General features: G+C 41.4%; 1 protein-coding gene across 2 annotated transcripts in view; it reads left to right on the top strand.

Moving 5' to 3' along the window:
- SH3D19 (SH3 domain containing 19) overlaps window positions 1-23,580 on the top strand; it is a 53,018-nt gene that overhangs the window by 17,400 nt on the left and 12,038 nt on the right. For both annotated transcript variants that reach the window (XM_005902369.3, XM_070386649.1), the window contains exons 4-11: window positions 3,566-3,681; window positions 10,376-10,437; window positions 11,300-11,564; window positions 15,852-15,920; window positions 16,090-16,230; window positions 19,766-19,838; window positions 20,817-20,947; window positions 23,143-23,198. In XM_005902369.3, coding sequence (XP_005902431.1) covers window positions 3,566-3,681; window positions 10,376-10,437; window positions 11,300-11,564; window positions 15,852-15,920; window positions 16,090-16,230; window positions 19,766-19,838; window positions 20,817-20,947; window positions 23,143-23,198 — 913 coding nt within the window. The remainder of the gene's footprint in view (window positions 1-3,565; window positions 3,682-10,375; window positions 10,438-11,299; window positions 11,565-15,851; window positions 15,921-16,089; window positions 16,231-19,765; window positions 19,839-20,816; window positions 20,948-23,142; window positions 23,199-23,580) is intronic.

Genomic DNA, 23,580 nt, shown 5'->3' with positions numbered 1-23,580 from the left:
ACTTTCTAGGCCATCAAGGGCCACGCTTATAACTCAGTCCTGAGGTGTTTATTCTTTTCTATATACTGATAAATTGGATTAGCAGTCCTGAAATCCTGAAAAAGACATATTGAAGGAGCACCTTTATTTATTCTCCTGACAAAGCTCCAGGAGCTATTAGAAAGCTGAGTTCTGTACTGCTGTATGTAAGAGAACGGAAGGGCTAGTTTCTAGAGAATTATTTCTATTTGTATAAAAAACTAGTTCCCCAGGGACTTTCCTGGTGGCCCAGGGGTTAAGACCCTGTGCCACCACTTCAAGGGACACTGATCTGATCCCTGATAGGGAACTAAGATCTTATATGCCACAAGGCATAGCCAAAAAAAAAAACAGTCCCCTCAAATTTTATTACTACAATTAGTAAGCAATGCATATATGCCGTGGAGGAAAAAAAAATAAGACTTGGTGTCTGAAAAACTTTGAATGGATAAGAAAAGAAACAAACAGCTTTGTGGTGCAAAATTCCTTCCTCTGAACCTGTCAGCTTCTTCCCCTGGAGACCTGTTTCTTCTGACTAAGATGTCCTTTCCCCAGATATCTGCATAGCTTCCTTCTTCACTGTTCTTTCAGGTCATTGCTCAAATGGCACTTTTCTCATTGAGGCCTCCGCTGACCACGTTATTTGAAATCGAAAATCTCCACCTCCCCCACGTACCCACATCAGATAATTACTACGTCCCTTACTTCCAGTAAGCTATCTCCTCTCTACTTTCTGTTCAGTTTAGTTCAGTTCAGTCACTCAGCTGTGTCCGATTCTTCGCGACCCCATGAATCGCAGCACGCCAGGCCTCCCTGTCCATCACCAACTCCCAGAGTTCACTCAGACTCACATCCATCGAGTTGGTGATGCCATCCAGCCATCTCATCCTCTGTCGTCCCCTTCTCCTCCTGCCCCCAATCCCTCCCAGCATCAGAGTCTTTTCCAATGAGTCAACTCTTCACATGAGGTGGCCAAAGTACTGGAGTTTCAGCTTTAGCATCATTCCTTCCAAAGAAATCCCAGGGCTGATCTCCTTCAGAATGGACTGGTTGGATCTCCTTGCAGTCCAAGGGACTCTCAAGAGTCTTCTCCAACACCACAGTTCATGTTCTTACTACTTTGTACCCTTTGGTTTTTTGTCACGACAATATATCCTAAGTGATTTATTATTTCTGTGTAAGAATAAGGAAACTACAACACAGAGAGAGTCTTCAAGATGACAACTGAGTTGGACAGTCTCTGTACGGCAGCCCTGCCTCTCACCAAGAAGGCTTGCCTGTCTCTGTATCATCGATTTCCTAGTAGCTGGCCTAGGTACTTTCCTCCTTTGTGAGTGTTTCCCTGTCTGTGAATAAAACAGGAACTCATACTCTTGTTGGAAGTTTTTCATGTGAAATGGAAGCAGACAGTGTTCATTTGAATGAGAAAGATTCCCATCTCCTTTAAATGCCTTAACCAGTAAAAGGTGGCTTCAGCCTCCTTTAGTGTGTTACCATCATCCTCTCTCCAAGTATTTTGCACACAGCTTTTACTTAGCTATCACAAATTAAGCCTGGTCATCTTTGTTTTCTTCTTTTTATACTAAGTTGGTACACTATCTCTGGGTTAAGGATATAATTTGGATGTAAAGATATTGCTTATGGAAATGAGAGCAATTAAGCCCATTAATCTGGAGCTGATGAATTGGAAAGCACATTTAATTATTTGGATCGGGGGAGGGTTGGACACACCACCTATTAGGAAGCAGCAAGGCTTATTACAATGAGAATAGACTTTTGGGTTCAAAGCTGTGGTCTGACTGTTACTAGCATCAAGACCTGGATGTTTTTGTTGTTCAGTTGCTATGTCCATCTCTTTGCTACCTCATGGATTGCAGCACGCCGGACTTTCCTGTCCTTCACCATCGCCCGCAGTTTGCTCTAGCTCTTGTCCATTGAGCCAATGATGCCATACAACTATCTCATCCTCTGTCATCCCCTTTTCCTATTGCCTTCCATCTTTCCCAACATCAGGGTCTTTTCCAATGAGTTAACTCTTTGCATCAGGTGGCCAAATATTGGAGCTTCAGCATCAGTACTTCCATTGAATATTCAAGTTTGGTTTCCTTTAGGATTGACTGGTTTGATCTCCTTGCTGTCCAAAGGACTCTCAAGAGTCTTCTCCAGCACCACAATTCAAAAGCATCAATTCTTCGGTGCTCAGTCTTCTTTATGGTCCAACTCTCACATCCATATATGACTACTGGAAAAACCATAGCTTTGACTATACAGACCTTTGTCAGCAAAGTGATGCTTCTGCTTTTTAATACACTGTCTAGCTTTGTCATAGCTTTTCTTCCAAGGAGCAGCTGTCTTTTAATTTCATGGCTGCAGTCACCATCCATAGTGATTTTGGATTCCAAGAAAATAAAATCTGTCATTGTTTCCATTTTTTCCCCATCTATTTGCCATGAAGTAATGGGACCAGAAGCCGTGATGTTAGTGTTTTGAATGTTGAGTTTTAAACCAGTTTTTTCACTCTCCTTTTCCCCTTTCATCAAGAGGCTCTTTAGCTTCTCTTTACTTTCTGCCCTTAGGGTGATACTATCTCTATATCTGAGGTTGTTGATATTTCTCCTGGTAATCTTGATTCCAGCTTGTGATTCATCTAGCCCAGCATTTCACAGGATGTACCCTGCATATAAGTTAAATAAGCAGGGTGACAATATACAGCTTTGACGTACTCCTTTCCCAATTTGGAACCAGTCCGTCGTTACATGTCCGGTTCTAACTGTTGCTTCTTGTCCTGCATACAGGTTTCACAGGTGGTCTGGTATTCCCATCTCTTTAAGAATTTTCCACAGTTTGTTGTGATCCACATAGTCAAAGGCTTTAGCATAATCGATGAAACAGAAGTAGATTTTTTCTGGAATTTCCTTGCTCTTTTCTATGATCCAGTGGATATTGGAAATTCAGCTTGTACATGTGGAAGTTCTCTGTTCATGTACTGTTGAAGCAAGACCTGGGTAGTTCATTTGTTTTCTTCTCAGCTTCAGTCTCTTCATCTGTCAAATGGACGCAATGCTATCTAGCATAGTGCTGTCTAATATGGTAGCCAATAACCACATGTGGCTACTGAGAACTTACAGTGTGGTCCATGCAACTGCAGGACTGAACTGTTTATTTAATTTTAATTAAGATTGAAGTTCAAACTGCCATAGTGGCTACTAGCTAGCAGATCTAGCACTTAGATAGATGTTGGTTAGAGAGATGCATATGGATAAAGTGCCTTAACCTAATGCCTGGTCCATAGAAGGTTCCAACAAATGCTGGCTCACTGTTGTAATTGTTTAGTGTCATTTTTACTCTTGATGAAACATTGGGTAAAACTGACTGATGGCTGCTAACCCATCGATTTTCTGAGATTTGTCAGGAAATCTTTCTCATTGCTTAGCTGTCTATTCTTTTTGTGTATGGACATTTTCTTAAGGAAGCGAGCTGCAGTCTTTCCATCCTGTGAAACCCTCGAAGACTAGAAATTACTGATTAATTATTGTTATTTTTCCAGGTTTACATGAAGAGGATCCACAGAGCCCACCTCCTCTCCCTACTGAAAAACCTATCGGAAACACCTTCAGCACAGTATCTGGAAAGCTTGGTAATGCTGACAGAACTAGAAACTTGGTAAGTGGTCATTATAGGTTGTCCTAAGCTACACACTGATTTTAAGTACTCAGCTGATGTCTAAATTATTTTACTGTTGGTCAGATAAAACCTTTATTACAAACCATTTTCTAAGCTCCATGTACTTATTTAATATTTTAAAAATTCATATAGGATAAAAGACTTAGGCTCATCATAAAATAATTTGCCCTATACCAGTATATTGTCTTTTAAAATTTTTATTATTTTTTACATTTTTGGTTGTACTGGCTCTTTGTTGTGAAAACAGATTTAATTCAGTGATCAGATTATATTTGAAATACTGGATGAATCACATCATTTTAAGGTAATCATGAGCATTTGTTCATCTGAAATTTAGGAGAAAGTTATTTTTTAATTTTAAAAATAGCGCTTTAGCATGTGCTTGTTAACAGATGGTGGTCAAAAGGTTAAATATATACACATTTTTTAAAAAATTACAACTTCAATACCATTATTCCATACTTTTTGAAATTCCTAGGTTATCTTTATAGTTTGTTCCAAAAGAAACCAGTTCTTAAAGTCTTTGAGCCAAATTTTCAGTTCAAATTTCATGATAGTTTTACATTGTGAATTAACTCTGCTTATTATACATGCAAACTGATCTAATCATCTAGTGAAGAGAAATTTCTTTGATGGATCCATTAAATTGAATTAGCCAATATCAAGTTAATGAGAGTTTCCTGTAGGCTGGATTAAAATTTAGTGATCACTTGCATTTCAAAGTACTTGGTAATAAATTTTTATTAAAACTGGGCCAAGAAAACCCAAAAGAGGATGCTAGAGCTCCTGCCATAGAGTTGTTGAATGAGGGAAATCCCATACTTCCATGGAGAAAAAGTTACTTGAGAAGGTTACTGAAGGGTAGTAGAATGGAGCGAGACGATGACGAGTGGATATACTTAGCATTCACTGAGTCGTGGGCCTTATCAACCATAACGCTCTATTAAAATGTTAAGTATTACTCCATTTGGTGTTAAGCAATCCACAGAGCAACTCCAACATAGAAAAAAAAAGAAGAAAGAAAAGGAAGTCAGAATAAACTAAACCATCTGGAGAGGAAACTTTATTCATAACTGTTTATACCTCACGTGACTAGCATGACAGAAATCCCGCCCTGCAGTGTTTACAGAGGGTGGGGAGGGGGAGCTCCGAGCCCCCTGTGCTGTGCGGTAAAGAATGCGTACATAATAGACACGCTGGGTCTGAAGGAAGAAGAAAGAGAAAGAGATCACAGGTTAAATGATTTGGCTGAAGTCACGCACATAGATTTCCAGGGCCAGAAATTTATGACTGAGAAATTCCTTTTGTTTTAAGAATGACATACTGAGTGAATTTTAGACCAGAGGCCAGAAAGCCTTCAGGTGTGGGGAAAGATCTCTGGAAAGAATGTGTCACCAGTGTGATGACCCACGTGGAGAGGGTCTTTGACAGGTAAGTCTCCTGATGAGGCGCAGAACAAAGACCCTCTACTGCTTCTCCTGCCTTAAGAGCCAGGGAATTTTCCAACTCATGACAAGATGGCTGTCCTTGCAAAATCTCAGTCCTCACTTAAACGATAAGGGACTCCAGGGTGAGAAACATCAGGAGGCAGTGGCGCCATTCTGTCACAGGAGCACACTCCTCTGTGGAAACCCAGGGTCTGCCAGCCAGCGCAGGAAGAGAGCTGGGGGATGTGGCCCAGAGGGTCAAGGTGTCTCAGCTGCAGCCCAGGAGCTCTCTGATGAGTTCAGGACGGGAGAAGTGGTATCAGTGCCTGGAGAAAGAAGAGAAGGCACATCTGCAGAGGCTGCTCAGTGATTCTAGCACCCAAGAATGCGGTTTTGGAAGAAATGTCTTTTGAATATACAGCAAGAAAGGGGGGAGGGGGCTGGAATTATTTTTAAGTTGAACATAAGAAACCATCCCAAGGAAGATGAACAAAAAGATGGCATCTGCGGGGCAGTCCAAACAGAAACACCAACTTCGCCCAGAACTAAAATGCTTGCCCAAACACATCAAAAGTCAAAGTTCAGGGATGTCAGAGCTAGAGGAAAACTGCACAATGCCAGTACAGAGAAGCTCCCTGCATGTGTGGAATACTGAAGAACAGGAAATCCCTAATCAGTAATCTTCCAAAGACTGTCAGCAGAAGCTGTGCACAAACCCGGACTTGACCGGACGCTGAGACCGTGGCCCCTGCGGGAACCAAGCCCCTCCTCTCAGTACACGAAGTCTGTGCACTGCAGCAGTGCCTTCTGGAATGTGCCGAACAGCCCTGGAAGATTCGAGTATGCTCCCTTTTTTTCTGATTTATTTCTCAATTCAAAATTGAGAAATTAGAGAGATATTTAAGATCTCCCGTAAAGATATATAAACCACCCAGAGAAAACTGCAGCTAATATTTGGTAGAAGATTAGGATTGTGTGGTATGTCTTTATTAAAGTACATCATCTATAATTTTCTATGTCAAATTTATACATCTTTTTTTAATCTGCCCTTAATTATTAAGTAATTTTGAAGAAAAGATATAAGAGTTCCTACCTATCAGCTAGAGTGTTTTTCTCTTTGTTTCAGTTTTAAAGGTGGCCAAGGAAGTAAATGAGTTTTTCAGGTATCATAGCAAGATTTGTTGGGAAGCATATAGGCAGTGTATTTATAAGGCATGGATGATGGTTTGTAATATTGCAGGGTTTATGAGCTGGTGACTTGCCTCACTACATTAACTGAACTCATTAGTGAAACCAAGTTTTAAGGGCAAGCTTAATTTGTTTTTTAAAATGGGATTATAAAACATTGAAACATATTCAGATGATCGCAGCTATTAGCAATTAATCATTTGGCATTTAAGGAAAAGATGTAAATATTCAGTGTGAATTACAAATCACAGAAGTGAGTTTTAACTCATTTGTAAGATGAGAAGGGGGAAAAGAGGCCAAATTAGCCCAAAGATTATCAATCTGTAGCTATATCTCCTTTACAGGAAAAAAAAAAGGAATGTAATTTTGAAGACCTAGCATTCCCCTCCCCTCAGGTGGTATTGGAAAAATATTATGTCCTGGATGTCAGTGGTCAGGGCTTAGAAAGTAGGAAAGTTGAAAAAAGAGACTCAATTAGAATTAGAAGAATTTAGTGAGGACTTTTCCCTTAAAATAAAGAATAGAAGTCTTGGCATTAAGAGCCTTTAACTTCTCATTCAACAGATGATCTGAAAAAGTTTTCCATGTTTTATATTCATTATCCAGTCCCTGGGCAATAACATGTTCAGAAAACTTATTTAATTAGCACAGTTTGAACCCCTTCTAGAGGAGTCTTCCTGTTGATCTCCACACTTCCAACTTCTCTCATCTACTTTCAGGCCAAACATTCCAACTCTCCCGCTCTTGTTTTTCACACCACCTCCCTTTGCTCTTTCCTCCAAAAATCTTCTCAGCACATCAACCCCTTCGCTCTAGTTGTATAGTTCAGTTCACTTCATTTCAGTTGCTCAGTCGTGTCCGACTCTTTGTGACCCTGTGGACTGCAGCACACCAGGCTTCACTGTCCATCACCAACTGCTGGTGATGCCATCCAACCATATCATCCTCTGTCATCCCCGTCTCCTCCTGCCTTCAACCTTTCCCAGCATCGGGATCTTTTCAAATGAGTCAGTTCTTCGCATCAGGAGGCCAAAGTATTGAAGTTTCAGCTTTAGCATCAGTTTTTCCAATAAATATTCAGGACTGATTTCCTTTAGGATGGACTGGTTGGATCTCCTTGCAGGCCAAGGGATTCTCAAAAATCTCCTCCAACACCACAATTCAAAAGCATCAATTCTTCAGTGCTCAGCTTTCTTTATACTCCAACTCTCACATCTATACATGACTACTGGAAAAACCATAGTCTTGACTAGATGGATCTTTGTTGGTAAAGTAATGTCTCTTCTTTTTAATATGCGGTCTAGGTTGACCATAACTTTTCTTCCAAGGAGCAAAGGTCTTTTAATTTCATGGCTGCAGTCACCATTTGCAGTGATATTACAGCCCCCCAAAATAAAATCTGTCACTGTTTCCATTGTTTCCCCACCTATTTGCCATGAAGTGAGGGGACCAGATGCCATGATCTTAGTTTTCTGAATGTTGAGCTTTAAGCCAACTTTTTCACTCTCCACTTTCACTTTCATCAAGAGGCTCTTTAGTTCTTCTTTGCTTTCTGCCATAAGGGTGGTGTCATCTGCATATCTGAGGTTATTGATATTTCTCCCAGAAATCTTGATTCCAGCTTGTGCTTTATCCAGCCCTGCATTTCTCATGATATGCTCTGCACATAAGTTAAATAAGCAGAGTGACAATATACAGCCTTGACGTACTCCTTTCCCGATTTAGAACCAGCTGTTGTTCCATGTCCAGTTCTAACTGTCGCTTCCTGACCTGCATACAGATTTCTCAGGAGGCAGGTCAGGTGGTCTGGTATTCCCATCTCTTTCAGAATTTTCCACAGTTTGTTTGTTGATCCACACAGTCAAAGGCTTTGGCATAGTCAATAAAACAGAAGGAGATGTTTTTCTGGAACTCTTGCTTTTTCGATGATCCAACGGATGTTGGCAATTTGATCTCTGGTTCCTCTGCCTTTTCTAAATCGAGCTTGAACATGTGGAAGTTCACGGTTCATGTACTATTAAAGCCTGGCTTGGAGAATTTTGAGCATTACTTTACTAGCGTGTGAGATGAGTGCAATTGTGCGGTAGTTTGAGCATTCTTTGGCATTGCCTTTCTTTGGGATTGGAATGAAAACTGACCTTTTCCAGTCCCATGGCCACTGCTGAGTTTTCCAAATTTGCTGGCATATTGAGTGCAGCACTTTCACAGCATCATCTTTGAGGATTTGAAATAGCTCAACTGGAATTCTATCACCTCACTAGCTTTGTTCTTCTTGATGCTTCCTAAGGCCTACTTGACTTCACATTCCAGGATGTCTGGCTCTAGGTGAGTGATCACACCATCGTGGTTATCTGGGTTGTAAAGATCTTTTTGTATAGTTCTTCTGTGTATTCTTGCCACCTCTTCTTAATATCTTCTGCTTCCTTTAGGTCCATACCATTTCTGTTCTTTATTGTGCTCATCTTTGCATGAAATATTCCCTTGGTATCTCTAATTTTCTTGAAGAAGATCTCTAGTCTTTCCCATTCTGTTGTTTTCCTCTATTTCTTTGCATTGATCACTGAGGAAGGCTTTCTTACCTTTCCTTGCTATTCTTTGGAACTCTGCATTCAGATGCTTATATCTTTCCTTTTCTCCTTTGCCTTTTGCTTCTCTTCTTTTCACAGCTATTTGCAAGGCCTCCTCAGACAACCATTTTGCCTTTTGCACTTCTTTTTCTTGGGGATGGTCTTGATCCCTGTCTCCTGTACAATGTCACGAACGTCAGTCCATAGTTCTTTACGCACTCTGTCTATCAGATCTAGGCCCTTGAATCTATTTGTCACTTCCACTGTATAATCGTAAGAGATTTGATTTAGGCCATACCTGAATGGTCTAGTGGTTTTCCCTACTTTCTTCAATTTAAGTCTGAATTTGGCAATAAGGAGTTCATGATCTGAGCCACAGTCAGCTCCCAGTCTTGCTTTTGCTGACTGTATAGAGCTTATTCATCTTTGGCTGCAAAGAATATAATCAGTCTGATTTCATTGTTGACCATCTGGTGATGTCCATGTGTAGAGTCTTCTCTTGTGATGTTGGAAGAGGGTGTTTGCTATGACCAGTACATTCTCTTGGCAGAACTCTATTAGCCTTTGCCCTGCTTCATTCTGTACTCCAAGGCCAAATTTGCCTGTTACTCCAGCTATTTCTTGATTTTCTACTTTGCATTCCAGTCCCCTATAATGAAAAGGACATCATTTTGGGTGTTAGTTCTAGAAGGTCTTGTAAGTCTTCATAGAACCATTCAACTTCAGCTTCTTCAGCATTATTGGTTGGGGCATAGGCTTGTATTACCGTGATATTGAATGGTTTGTCTTGGAAATGAACAGAGATCATTCTGTCGTTTTTGAGATTGCATCCAAGTACTGCATTTCAGACTCTTCTGTTGACTATGAGGGCTACTCCACTTCTAAGGGATTCCTGTGGTATAAGCTCTCTGCTTTCTCAAGCCTTGTCTGTTCCTACTCACATGCTCTCCTTTCAGGCCACTCCTTAAGTTTCTGTTATGTTCCCACTTCCTTCCAGTTCAAAACACATCACACAATGTGGAAACCAGCCAGTATAAGAGATTTGGCTTTTCTAGGTAAAACAAACTAATCACCACCCCACTTACTGTGTGTTTAAACTAGGAGCACTGCATATCTTAAGTATTGTCATGGGATAAATAAATGCCATATTTAAAAAGAATTCCCTGCAGTGCCTGCTTAAGTTGGTGCTGTGTAAGCTGCCACGAGTTAAGCATCTTCCTTACCTCCTTAGAACGTGCTGGCTGTGTCATCACCAGTGCCGTCGGGTGGGCCGTGGTCCACAGCAGCAGACCCCGGCCTCTTCCTCTCTCTCCTCAGTTGCATTGTGACAGGGACAGTGAGGACCGAGACGAGAAGACTCTTTTAATCTCCTTTCTGTAACTCAGCTACATTTCCACTTACAGATCTAGCCAAAAATTTGTCCATAATTCCTCCTGACAAGCTCTTGTTTCAGATTAACCTTAACTAAAAAGCATTCTCTGATTCTTTCAGGAATCTGACATTGCTGGTCAATCAGGAGGTTCTGGGCGAGGACCCCCAAGGTTGCCACCCAGGTAGGTAAGCGTGGGAAAACCTCTAAAAAGCCAGTTAAAGAAAATCTAATGACTCCAAGACCAGACCTTTTTCCCCATGTTGTTGGCCTTCTATCTTTTTTTAGAAATAAGTCACAAAGTTCCCCAGGCCACTAGCCCACAGTCTACTTCTGACAGCAGGTTGTAGGCATCTCTGTTTCTTGTTTAGCATAATCTAACCATTCACAGAGCACACACATGAATCTCTGTTGTTGTTGTTCAGTTGCTAAGTTGTGTCCAACTCTTTTTGACCCCATGGACTGCAGCATGCCAGGCCTCCCTGTCCTCCACCATCTCCTGGAGTTTGCTCAAACTCACATCCATTGAGCTGGTATTGCTATCCTATTTTCAGAATTAGCTTTCTTTGTTTTAATCTAAATTAGAGTTTTAATAATGATTCCTAGGACATGAACATTAGAGTTTGTTTTTCCCTTCCTAATAATCTAGAAGACCCCATCACATCTACATGATATCTTATTATAAGCTTTTCATCTCAGGCTTTGGTAGAAAGTGCTTAGTTTTCTGAAACAGTCATGGTGTGTTTAAGAGCAAATGGGGCCTTAGAGAGCTCATGATAGTAAATGCTTGTTTGTCTTGAACTAATGAATCTCTAGTGCAAGATAAGAGGAAGCTGGAACATCATGGCATTTCTTCTAATAATATAATGTTTAATGCAGCAGTCATTTGCTGAAAAATAGCATACCCTGCATGTTTCAGTAAATGGTGTTACATTAGCAGAAAGCTGCGTGCGTGCGTGTGTGTGTGTGTGTGTGTGTGTAAGAAAGGACAAAGCAGAACTACTATCAATCAAACACTGACTCACAGCTGCCACATTGAATTTCAGGCCTGTAAATGGAAAAGTCATACCAGCTCGACAGCCTCCTCCCAAGGGGGCCCCTGAGAGACCACCTCCCCCTAAACTTCCAGCAACCAGAACATCAAATAAAAAGCTGCCTTTTAATCGGTCTTCTTCTGACATGGATCTTCAGAAAAAACCAAGTAACTTGGCACCTGGACTCTCAAAAGCCAAGAGTCAAGTCTTTAAAAATCAAGATCCAGTACTGCCCCCGCGCCCCAAACCAGGACACCCTCTCTACAGGAAGTACATGGTAAATGTAACTTTTAAAAATGGTTTTGGTCCAGAGGTTTGTCCTAAAGTATATATAAGACCCCTGTTCCTTAGAAAAAGTTGGTGAGACAAATGTGTAATTGCCCCGTGATGCTAGAGTGCTTTCGACAAGTAGGCTGTGATAAACCTAAGTCTTTAAAGCACAGTTTAGGAAAAACTGTGGAAAAGGAAGCAGGGCAGACAGGGATTGCAATGTGCTATCTGGCTTGACCAAACAGAAACTCTGAAAAACCTGACTCAGTAGATTATACTGATGGGAGTATCTGACAGATATTATATTCACATCTCAGTATAGTTTGTATCTTAATACTCTGTGTGCCTTGCCCACAGAGTAAAATTTGAAGTGAAGTGGAAAGAAAGTTCTTATTAAAATGGTTTTTCCCTCATTTTCCACTTTTAAAAATCTGATTATCATGGTCCATTTAAGAGTTACCAGTTAGAAGTTTTCATCAATAATCAAGATAGTTGAGATATTAATTTTGTTCTCTCTGAATGTTTTTCTTCTCCTGTGACCTTAAGCCTTTGTCTTCGGAATTGACGTGTTCTCTCTACTTTGGTCAGGTTAACCTGATGAAATCTAGAGCAAATTAAAATGATAAGAAGCAGGAATGTTGGCACTTTCTAAACAATTGTACAACAGTAGCTCTTAACAAGAACAGCATTTATTCATTTCCTGTTGTTCTACAGTTCCATCATTGAGCTGGAAATTGTTCTCATTTTAAACCATTTAAGATTTTTTTCTCTCTTCTTAAGGGAATGATATAGACAGAAAAGAAGGAGGTAGGATATTCATATATATTCATATTTATTTAAACTGATAACATTTTAATTGGGATAGGGTTACTTAATAAAAGCAGCAGCTGATGTGTTGAGTACTCATGAGTCAGGCATTGTTTGAAGCACTGCCTAGATCTGATAGATAGAGTGCCTGATGAACTATGGAATGAGGTTCATGACATTGTACAGGAGACAGGGATCAAGACCATCCCCATGGAAAAGAAATGCAAAAAAGCAAAATGGCTGTCTGGGGAGGCCTTACAAATAGCTGTGAAAAGAAGAAAAGTGAAAAGCAAAGGAGAAAAGGAAAGATATAAACATCTGAATGCAGAGTTCCAAAGAATAGCAAGAAGAGATAAGAAAGCCTTCTTCAGTGATCAATGCAAAGAAATAGAGGAAAACAACAGAATGGGAAAGACTAGAGATCTCTTCAAGAAAATCAGAGATACCAAAGGAACATTTCATGCAAAGATGGGCTCAATAAAGGACAGAAATGGTATGGACCTAACAGAAGCAGAGGATATTAAGAAGAGATGGCAAGAATACACAGAAGAACTGTACAAAAAAGATCTTCACGACCCAGATAATCACGATGGTGTGATCACTGACCTAGAGCCAGACATCCTGGAATGTGAAGTCAAGTGGGCCTTAGAAAGCATCACTACGAACAAAGCTAGTGGAGGTGATGGAATTCCAGTGGAGCTATTTCAAATCCTGAAAGATGATGCTGTGAAAGTGCTGCACTCCATATGCCAGCAAATTTGGAAAACTCAGCAGTGGCCACAGGACTGGAAAAGGTCAGTTTTCATTCCAATCCCAAAGAAAGGCAATGCCAAAGAATGCTCAAACTACTGCACAATTGCACTCATCTCACATGCTAGTAAAGTAATGCTCAAAATTCTCCAAGCCAGGCTTCCAGCAATATGTGAACCATGAACTTGCTGATGTTCAAGCTGGTTTTAGAAAAGGCAGAGGAACCAGAGATCAAATTGCCAACATCCGCTGGATCATGGAAAAAGCGAGAGTTCCAGAAAAACATCTCCTTCTGCTTTATTGACTATGCCAAAGCCTTTGACTGTGTGGATCACAGTAAACTGTGGAAAATTCTTCAAGAGATGGGAATACCAGACCACCTGATCTTCCTCTTGAGAAATTTGTATGCAGGTCAGGAAACAACAGTTAAAACTGGACATGGAACAACAGACTGGTTCCAAATAGGAAAAGGAGTACGTCAAGGCTGTATATTGTCACCCAGTTTATTTAACTTACATGCAGAGTACATCATGAGAAACGCTGGACTGGAAGAAACACAAGCTGGAATCAAGATTGCCGGGAGAAATATCAATAACCTCAGATATGCAGATGACACCACCCTTATGGCAGAAAGTGAAGAGGAACTAAAAAGCCTGTTGATGAAAGTGAAAGAGGAGAGTGAAAAAGTTGGCTTAAAGCTCAACATTCAGAAAACGAAGATCATGGCATCCGGTCCCATCACTTCATGGGAAATACATGGGGAAACAGTGGAAACAGTGTCAGATTTTATTTTTCTGGGCTCCAAAAGCACTGCAGATGGTGACTGCAGTCATGAAATTAAAAGACGCTTACTCCTTGGAAGGAAAATTATGACCAACCTAGATAGCATATTCAAAAGCAGAGACATTACTTTGCCAACAAAGGTTCATCTAGTCAAGGCTATGGTTTTTCCTGTGGTCATGTATGGATGTGAGAGTTGGACTGTGAAGAAGGCTGAGCGCTGAAGAATTGATGCTTTTGAACTGTGGTGTTGGAGAAGACTCTTGGGAGTCCCTTGGACTGCAAGGAGATCCAACCAGTCCATTCTGAAGGAGATCAGCCCTGGGATTTCTTTGGAAGGACTGATGCTAAAGCTGAAACTCCAGTACTTTGGCCACCTCATGCGAAGAGTTGACTCATTGGAAAAGACTGATGCTGGGAGGGATTGGGGGCAAGAGGAGAAGAGGACAACAGAGGATGAGATGGCTGGATGGCATCACTGACTCGATGGACGTGAGTCTGAGTGAACTCCGGGAGTTGGTGATGGACAGGGAGGCTTGGCGTGCTGCAATTCATGGGGTCGCAAAGAGTCGGACACGACTGAGCGACTGATCTGATCTGATTTATTCCTCACATCAACCCTGTGAAGTGGATACTATTATTATGTCTGTTATGCAAATGAAGAAAATAGTACTCAGAGAGATTAAATGGCCTGTCCGGAATCACAAAGCCAGTGATGGTGGAGCCACGGTTTGAACCCAGATTGACTGGTCTAAGCCCATGCTCTTTAGCGTTAAGCCACACTAAGGAAACAGTGTTACAGGGCTTCCCTGGTGTCCAGTGTTAGGACTCCACACTTCGCCTGCATGGGCGTGGCTTCAATCCCTGGTTGGGGAACTAAGCTCTCACAAAGCCCAGCCGGTGTGGCCAAAAAAAGAGAAAGAAAATCATGTTACTAATTGTAAAGTCTGTACTCACATTGGCTGTTCCATGTTAAGAGCCTCACTGGGGGTATCAAATTTTGCTTATCGGTCTTAGCATAGCTATATAATGTCAAGAAAGCATTTGAATAACTTAAAAGTGAAGTGAGAGTGAAAGTCTCTCAGTTGTGTCCAACTCTTTGCGACCCCATGGACTATATAGTCCATGAAATTCTCCAGGCCAGAAAAGTAAAGAAATTAATAAATCAAAATGATGATATATTAGAGTAGTATGTCTCTTTACAAAGTAACTCCTCAAACCCCCCATCTGTCCTGTGGCTGCCCCACCATTAAATTGCCCCCCAGGGTCTCTGCACCCTGGCGCTCTGACAGCTGCTGCGCGCCGCCCCACCCTCCCTGCTCCTGGGGCCGCGCCCGTGCGCTGCGTGTCTTTGCTCCCTTTCCTTGCTGTACGTGAGCTTGTGTGATCACATCTCCTGGGCTGACACGTGCTCATCAGCTGGAATTTACCAAGGCAGGGAGCAGAGTCCTCTGGCCAGAACAGCCGACAGACGTAAAAGCCATTCTAGGATCAGACAAGGCTGAGTGACCAGGAATGACTGAGGTCAGGCAGTGAAATGGGTTTAAATAGACACTTGCGCCAGAGAGACTGCAGGGAGAGAGATTAAAGGCAGGTAGAAGCAGCCTGTCCAGTCCCCCGTCAGCCCCTGAACTGCAGGCCGAGGCCAGTGCCGAGCATTCACCCTCCTGGTGCTCTGGGAAGCTGGTGGAGCAGGCCTTCTCGGTTGTGACTGAAGGGGCACCTTAGGCTGCCCTCAGCCCCCGAGTCCTGTGTGCTCAGCCCCAGGCCCCCGAGGACTCTGCGTGTCCTGAGAAGCGGCAGCCCTGCCAACGATCCTGAGCTTGCGGAAGCTGAGGGAAGAGTTTACCTGCTGGAAGTTACGCTGCAGGCGCGTGTGCCAAATCCCCACCTGATCGGCCTCTTAGGACGCAGTTATTTGATTATGAATAATCCTTTATATTGGTTTATGTTCAAGCTGTCTGTGCCTCATGGAATTGCCAATGAAGATGTCATCCCGCAAAACCCTGGAGAACTTTCTTGTAAGGTAAAGTAGAGCTCCTTCTTTACTGACAAGTTTTTTAAAAAATTTGCTGGCCTCTGCTACTGTTTTACACATTATTAAATGCTTTAGGCTCCAAAGATTAAAATGTGGAAAAAGTAATAATGTTTTATTAAATAATAATTGCTTCAGAGAGTGGTATTGTACCTTACAGCGTGGGGACGTCCTGGTGATACTGAAGCAGGCAGAAGGTAATTACTTGGAGTGCCAGAAGGGAGACGATGCCGGCAGAGTTCACCTGTCTCAGATGAAGATCATCACGCCGCTTGATGAACATCTTAGCAGCAGACCAAATGTGAGGAATTGATACCGTACCATCCTCATATCACACATGGCAGCACATTTCATAGAACTATTAATTATAGCTCATCCTCAGGTTTTTATTAGCACGTTTATTTTAACCAGAGTAAAAATTACAGTAGCGTTTTATTCCATTTTAAGAATAAATTACTTCTAAGAGACTTGCCGCTGCCAGACTAATCACTTTGATACAGAGTGACTACCGGGTGGCTTGCCTTCCTCGTATCATGCTGACTTACAGCATCCAAGACACGTAGTCATTAATTTTCAACTGTGAGAGCTATTTACTTTTGAAATAATGTAAATACATTTACCAAAGTACTAGAGATTGGTTTTCTAGCAGAATGGATAATTATTTTAAGGAGGGCCCTATAAAGGCTGACATTAAAACACTTCCCAGTAAGATTTAAGGTGAGTATAGACCTTGTTTCTCTGATCATAGGTCATAAAATAATGAAATGAAATGTTACAACACTCTGAATTCACTATTTAGGCCTAACAAATCTGTGGAGCCTAGGAGAATACAATGATTATTGAAGGTCATTTGTTGAGCAAGAAAAATGCCATTGAACAATTTACAGAGGCATATTTTTTAAAGAGCTGCTTAGGGTACCCAGTTAAATTTTCACTGTCTTAGGTAATGTGGCGAACATGAAGAATGAGACCTATCAGTCATTAGGCCAAGTTAAAGTCTTTGGTTTGCCATCATCCTAGTTTGCATAATCTCATCCAGTTCTTCTTGGAGGGCAGTCTGTCATTTGAGGTTTGCCAAGAAACTAAAGATTCGAGTTTCAGAGAGCAGAGAAGATATGTGTTATGCTGGCCACAGCTGGAATGGTAACATTTCTGACTTCAGCCTCGTGGGGAAAGCTCTTCTGTCGCTCACTTTCTCTTTGTTTCAGGAAGCATTACCCATCTGTGACCACTGTTCTGCCTCTCTTTTGAACACGTTGGTGGGTAGCCATGGGGATTGTACTGCCGGAAAGCTTTCCTTGATGACAAACAGAAGCTGAAAAAATTACAGCTTATTCTTTATAAACACTCACGGTTTTGTCCCTTGGAACATTACCTTCCTCATGCTTGTGCCATAGACTTGCAGAAAGGTGACCACCAGTGACCCACAGCTGGTGAAACCCAAGTGGGGCCTCTCTCAGGCTCTGGGTCATGGCTAACATTACCCTTTTCAGAAAAGTAAAACCTACTTGAAAGCCTAGTGTGAAGGTAAATATCCCTAAAACTGTGTTAGGCTCTCCCCTGCCTTAGTCAACAGAAGACATTGCACTTTATGAGTTAAGGCCGGGCTGTCCGAGCAGGGAGGCAGGGATTGTCACCTCGCATGGCTCCCACAGCTGCGGGTCTCACTTCCCCTCCCACCACCGGAGGCAGTGATCTGACCTCTCTGAACCTCATTTTTTAAATGTGTGAAATAGATATGAGAATCCTCAGAGTTGATTATAGAATCGATTTATCATTATGATTCCATTTATATGAAAGTTCAGAATGAGTAAATCCAGAAGGTAGATTTGTGGTTGCCCAAGGCTGGGGGAAGGTGAGGGGGAGTGATGGCCAATGGGTGGGAGGCTTCTGGAGGGATCATAAATGTGTCCTAAAGTTAGATTGTGGTGATGGTCACACAATGCTGTGAATATGCTAAAATTAGGTACACTTTAAATGCTTGAATTTTATGGCAAGTGCCTTATATCTCAAAGATCCTTAAAAAATTAAATGAGCTAATTAATTTAGGTAATTTAGCACCTGTAAGGTGCTTAGTATAGTGAATAGTGCATAGTGGGCAAACAGCGTATATTAACTATTCTCATTACTCATTAGGATTAGCTATTATAGTCATACTAGGAAGAACTTTGAAATATGTTAGATTTTCCTCCCAGATACCCCCTCTAATGGTGTGTTCCTGCCCCTGAGTTGTTCCTGCCCCTGTGGCCAGCCCCGTTCGCCTGCCCTCTCGCCCTTCACCTGCCAGGCCAAGGTGATGAGCAGCATCAAGGGGACAGCCGTGCACAGGAGGCGGGGAGGGGGAGCAGGAGGCACAGGCTGCCTGTGGTCCCTCCTCCACCCGTTCGGCTGGTGTGTAGGCCTCGGTCCATCTGCAGGTCCATGTTTATGTTTGGTGTGGGGTAGGCCTCTGCCTTCACTTTTTCCAGATATAAAGCCATCTAGCCTAACACCATTTATTGGAGCAGTCATCCCTTTGTCTACAGACGTAAATCAGAAAAAAATGAAAACCACACATATACTAAATTGGATAAATAGTAATTTTTAAAGCCCCTCCAGGCTTCACATATCTCATAGTTCCTTTCCACAATCCCTGAAATTCCCATTATGCCCATTTATTTAAGAAAAAGCACTAAGCAGCCTCTAAGAAAATGTCGGTGTTGCTTTGGTAAACTAACACACCAAGCTGCCTTAGCCCTTCCTGTATTACGCTCAGCTGACGTGAGAGAAGGCAGCGTGCCTCCACAGCTGCCTTACAGTTGATTCAGAAAAGAGCTGCGCAAAGGAGCTGCAGGGCGGACGTGGAGGGAGTGGGCCATGACCCCTGAGGTCTGAACATCATGGTCAGGAGAGGGGCAGTCCCTGATGGGCAGGGGCCATTAAAGGAAGGAAGAGACGAGAAAGGCACCAAAAAATCACTTTCATTTAAGAATCAAAGCAATTAAGTTATAATTCCAAATAATATCCGTCAGTCAGACTGGATGGTGATGATGATGTGGATAACAACTGCTTGTCATTAAGAAACAGGCACTCTTCAAATGTGGCTTCTCCTCTGGCCAGTCTAAGCAGCTGGTTAGATGGGTAGAGAATATTGAATTCTCTTTGCTAATTTACTTAGAATTACTATTGAATAAACCATTCAGATTAAATAGAAAATCCAGGCCAGGCATGGGAGGTAGCATTGGCTTTCAAATTAGAGAAGGCATTCAGTTAAGTGGTAATAAATGAAATGGATTTTACTTTTTGTGAATTATACTTTTGTAAAAGTCATTAGCTCTTTTCATTATTAAAGGCAAGAGTGTAAATTGCAGAACTTCCTTCTTTTTCCATCTTAATGAAGAGAATACTTTTAAGGTCTTGTTCTTAAGGTTTAGTCCTGATCATAGTTTATGGAAAAAGCGATCCCTGAAAGGTGAAGTGGTAAAAATGACTACCTCAGGGTAGAGTAGATGCTGCTTTAAAACACAAAAACAACCGACAAAAGCTTAAGTTTAATTTCCTTTTGTTTACTCTCTCAGTTTAAGAAAAATGCTGGCTGCTGCTGCTGCTAAGTCGTTTCAGTCGTGTCCGACTCTGCGTGGGGGCTATCATAATTGAGATAATTCTCCTCCAGCAGGGACTCATACCTTTTCCACTTGGTCATGATTCTCTTGTTTGGCTCAACTGTGTGGTTTGCATCTTGTACTCATAATTGTGTCAAGAGGACCCCAATGAGGAAAAAAATAATGGTCTCTGAGTGAATAATGAACCCAGTGTTCATCATGCACACCGCACTCACTGCTCTGCTTCTCCCTCAGGACCCAAGCTGCCCTCAGAAGCCTGTTGACAGTGCTGCCCCTCATGCCATCGTTCTTCATGATTTCCCAGCAGGTGAGGACACAGATGATACAGTGGTAGAACCTTCGGATCCAAGATCGGGCATCCTCCCAAGGTTAACCTCTCAAGGACGTCTGTCCTCACTTTCTGTACCCATGGAGCCCTGGACTGGACAGGCCATCTTATCCATCACCCCACCTTCAGGAAGAGTTGACTGCACCCAGCCATGCCAGAAGGCTTACCTGCACACCCTTGCTTTTGATACTCCCTGTGAGAGAGAGAGGAGAGAGTGTTCCCCTTACACAGGAACAAATAGCAGCTTGCCTACCAGTTGGAAGCTGTTTAACTCTTTCCCAACATAATGAAATTAATTCAGCTTTAATAAGTGAAGTTCTTTTCTGCTAAGGGTTGTAAAACCAACGCACATAGCTCAGCTATTGCTGATGAAGTGAAAACACACATTTTTGTAATCAATTTTAAAGTACCTTTTATATCCAAGGATTCAAATAAAATAAATTCCAGATTTATTTATAACCTTTTTTTTGTCCACTTGGTAGACTGATTTTTATTTCAGTGTGAGTAAATTTATATGCTGAAGAGCAGTAGGACTCCCTTAGTATTTTGAGATTGAAATGATTTTTTAGCATGGTTGAGAATCATATGAATATTATACCGTGTCTATAAATTGTTTCGTGTTTCATTGTTAAAATATGTATTCAGCAGACGTTTATATTGGCACAGAAGAATCTCTGGCAAGTGCAATGTTTTGTGTGTGTGTGTGCTTAAACAAGCATTCCCTATCACTCAGTGCCTGGTAAATATATCTCATTTGATCTTAAAAGGGGAAACTCATAATAGCAATATCCAGAAAAAAAAATATTTTTAAAGTCAATTCAATTAGTATAATCTGTTCTCAGAATCGGTAGAACATACCGCCTTGGTGGACAGAAGTAAATGCCACTCTGTGCTCTGCTTTATTCAGCTCTGCAACCAGGGTAACTGATCATGCATCATTATAATTTTACCATACAGAACAAGCTGATGATCTGAGCCTCACTTCTGGAGAGATTGTTTATCTTCTGGAAAAAATAGATACAGATTGGTACAGAGGGAAATGTAGAAACCAGACTGGTGTATTTCCAGCCAACTACGTCAAAGTGATTGTAAGTAGATCGTGCATGTTGAAATTGGTCACATATTCAGTGGAGTCTATGTAATTCACAGTTTGAAAAAAATAACCAGATGCCTAGATTCTTGGCTTCTGGTTCTGTCTCTTCCATTAATTCGTTTAGTATTTGAAAAATTCAGAAATAAAGGTTTGTTCAACTAGGTAGTAGTTAATTATTAACATATTATGGAGCATTAGAACTTAATGCTTAAATGCTATCTGAAATCCTAAGGTAAAAAGCTACTGCAGGTCCACTGGTGAATCAGCTATTCTTGGAGGGTTGATAAGCACATGAGGGTATATGTTAATTCTCTGAAACATTCAGCAAACAAGAATTAACGATACTGGATTGTCGTATAGGAATGTTTGTTCTCCAAGGTTATGGTACCACTTCTCTTTTTCTTTGGAGTGCATTTCATTATTGATTTCTTTCATTCTTTCCATCCCCATTCATTTCTGTCTTTAAAAAAAAAAAAAATATATATATATATATATATAAGATTTCCCTGATGGTCCAGTGGTTAAGAATCCACCTTGAAGTGCAGGGAACAGAGGTTCAATCCTTGGTCTGGAAAGATCTCACATGCCTTGGGGCAGCTAAGCCAGTGCACCGAACTACCAAGGCCAAGCTCGAGAGCCTATGTGCCCCAACTGCTGCAGCCCACGTGCTGGAGCCAGTGCCCCACAGCAGGAGAAGCCAGCGCTCCACAGCAGGAGAAGCCAGCACAGTGAGGAGTCCGTGCACTGCAGCTGGAGAGTAGCTCCCACTCACTGCAGCTAGAGAGAGCCCACACAGCACAAAGACCCAGTACAGCCATAAACAAATAGATTAAAAGATTCTTCTTTAAAAAAAAAATAGATTTGGCAGTACTAAAGTACTTTCATTGGAGGGAATGGTTTTTCACTTAATAGTTTCAAATCTGACTGAGAAATACTATATTAAAGTGTCATAATTTTACACACCCTCACAGCCTACCTGGTGAAAGCAGACCCCTGTGGTAGAGCCCTGAGTGTTAAGCCCGGGTGGCTGAGAAACACAGAGATGAACTAAGACTGCCACGCGAGCATTTACATCAGTGGGAAGAGAATGACTCACCTGCTGATATGACTTACTGATACTGAAAGATATCAATAAAGCTAGCTTAAATAGTTGAACATGAGCCGCTTATTTGAGGCGGGGAAGCAAATGATTTTCCATCAGAAACTTAGCAAACAGACATAACAGATAACCTATGTTTTTCAAGTATAAATGAGATTGAGTCTCTTGAATTACAAAATGTGGGTCTTCCAAGTAGTCTGATGTATAAATACCCTGATTCTCTGGAGAAACCCAACCACATTCTCTACATTAACATTAAGAATAATGTTGGTTTAGCGCTCTTCCCCATTTTTCTTCTGCCCAGTGTGGCAGTGCTTGAAAAAGCACAGTTACCACACTGAAATCAGCCACACTGCATTTGCCACATTATTGGTGTGTTATTTCTAAGCCTGCAAGTTTAAAAAATTGTTTTAAAACTTCAAACTTTTGGAATTCATCAAGAAGGGCACTGCTTTATTTAATGTAAATCTCAAAGCTTTAAGTAGTTTTCCGACTTAGTGCATTATGGTCAAATATTTCATCACAACTTAGCTCTGCTGAGCCTTGTAGATGAGGTATTATATAACGTGCTCACCCCTAGATGCTCCCTGAGTGCTAAGTCCTCTCTTCCTTCCCTACTTACAGTGAAGGGGAAAAAATGGCCCAGAGTTATGAAAAGGGAGAGCTTCACAAGTTTGATTAAAAGGTTTTATTTGGGGTCATGGAAGTATTGCAGAGTTCTACCAACACTTTGGCTAGGCGTCTAGATAGTACCTATGCCTAGTTTCTGTGCTAAGCCCTCCTCACCTGATGTTTTCAACTTAGGGGATGTGAGCTGGAGAGCCCCAGTTAGGTGGGAATGGCATAATGTGCTTATTCCAGCAAATAAGAGGAAGATGGGTTGTCTATACAAGAAGGGCCACATCACAAGTTATGGAGTTTTTTCAAAACCCAAATTCTGGATTTCGTACCTTTTTAGCATCTATGGTATGTTTTGTCAATTTAATACCTAGCTAAACTGGTTAACCTCAGCTGTAAATTTCCTAATTACTTAGCCTTAAATTTATCTTATGAAATAATACAATTGTTGCCTTGATTTTTGTCTTTACTAGATTGATGTTCCAGGAGGAAATGGGAAACAGGAATCCATCTCATCTCATTGTGTTAAGTAAGTTTTACTTGTGTTCTTTTGCACAAAATACAAAGGATGTGAGCATTTATATCATAAAGAATTAACAAGCTTAAACACTTCAGATGCATGATTATTCAGATTCTCAGTATGTCTTTTTTAATTATGAGGAAAACGACTTGTTTAAAAATCCTGATGAAATTGCAGCATGCTGATAGTGGCAACCCTCTGTGCCAATGTAGGGCGTATAGACAGCCACGGTCTGTCCTGGTGCTTCCCACAGCCGAACCTTGTCTGAAGAGACAGGTTTCATCATCCACTGCATTTTATGTTGGCCTTCTGGTATTTATCTACCAAACTGATTTCTAGAAAGTTCAAATATTTTTGTCATAGTGTTAAGGAACCATTGACCAAAACCACC

The sequence above is a fragment of the Bos mutus genome, chromosome 17, assembly GCF_027580195.1.
Source record: "Bos mutus isolate GX-2022 chromosome 17, NWIPB_WYAK_1.1, whole genome shotgun sequence".
NCBI classification, from domain to species: Eukaryota; Metazoa; Chordata; class Mammalia; order Artiodactyla; family Bovidae; genus Bos; species Bos mutus.
Note: the sequence above shows the minus strand (reverse complement) of the source record. Positions and strands in the feature narration are given on the sequence as shown.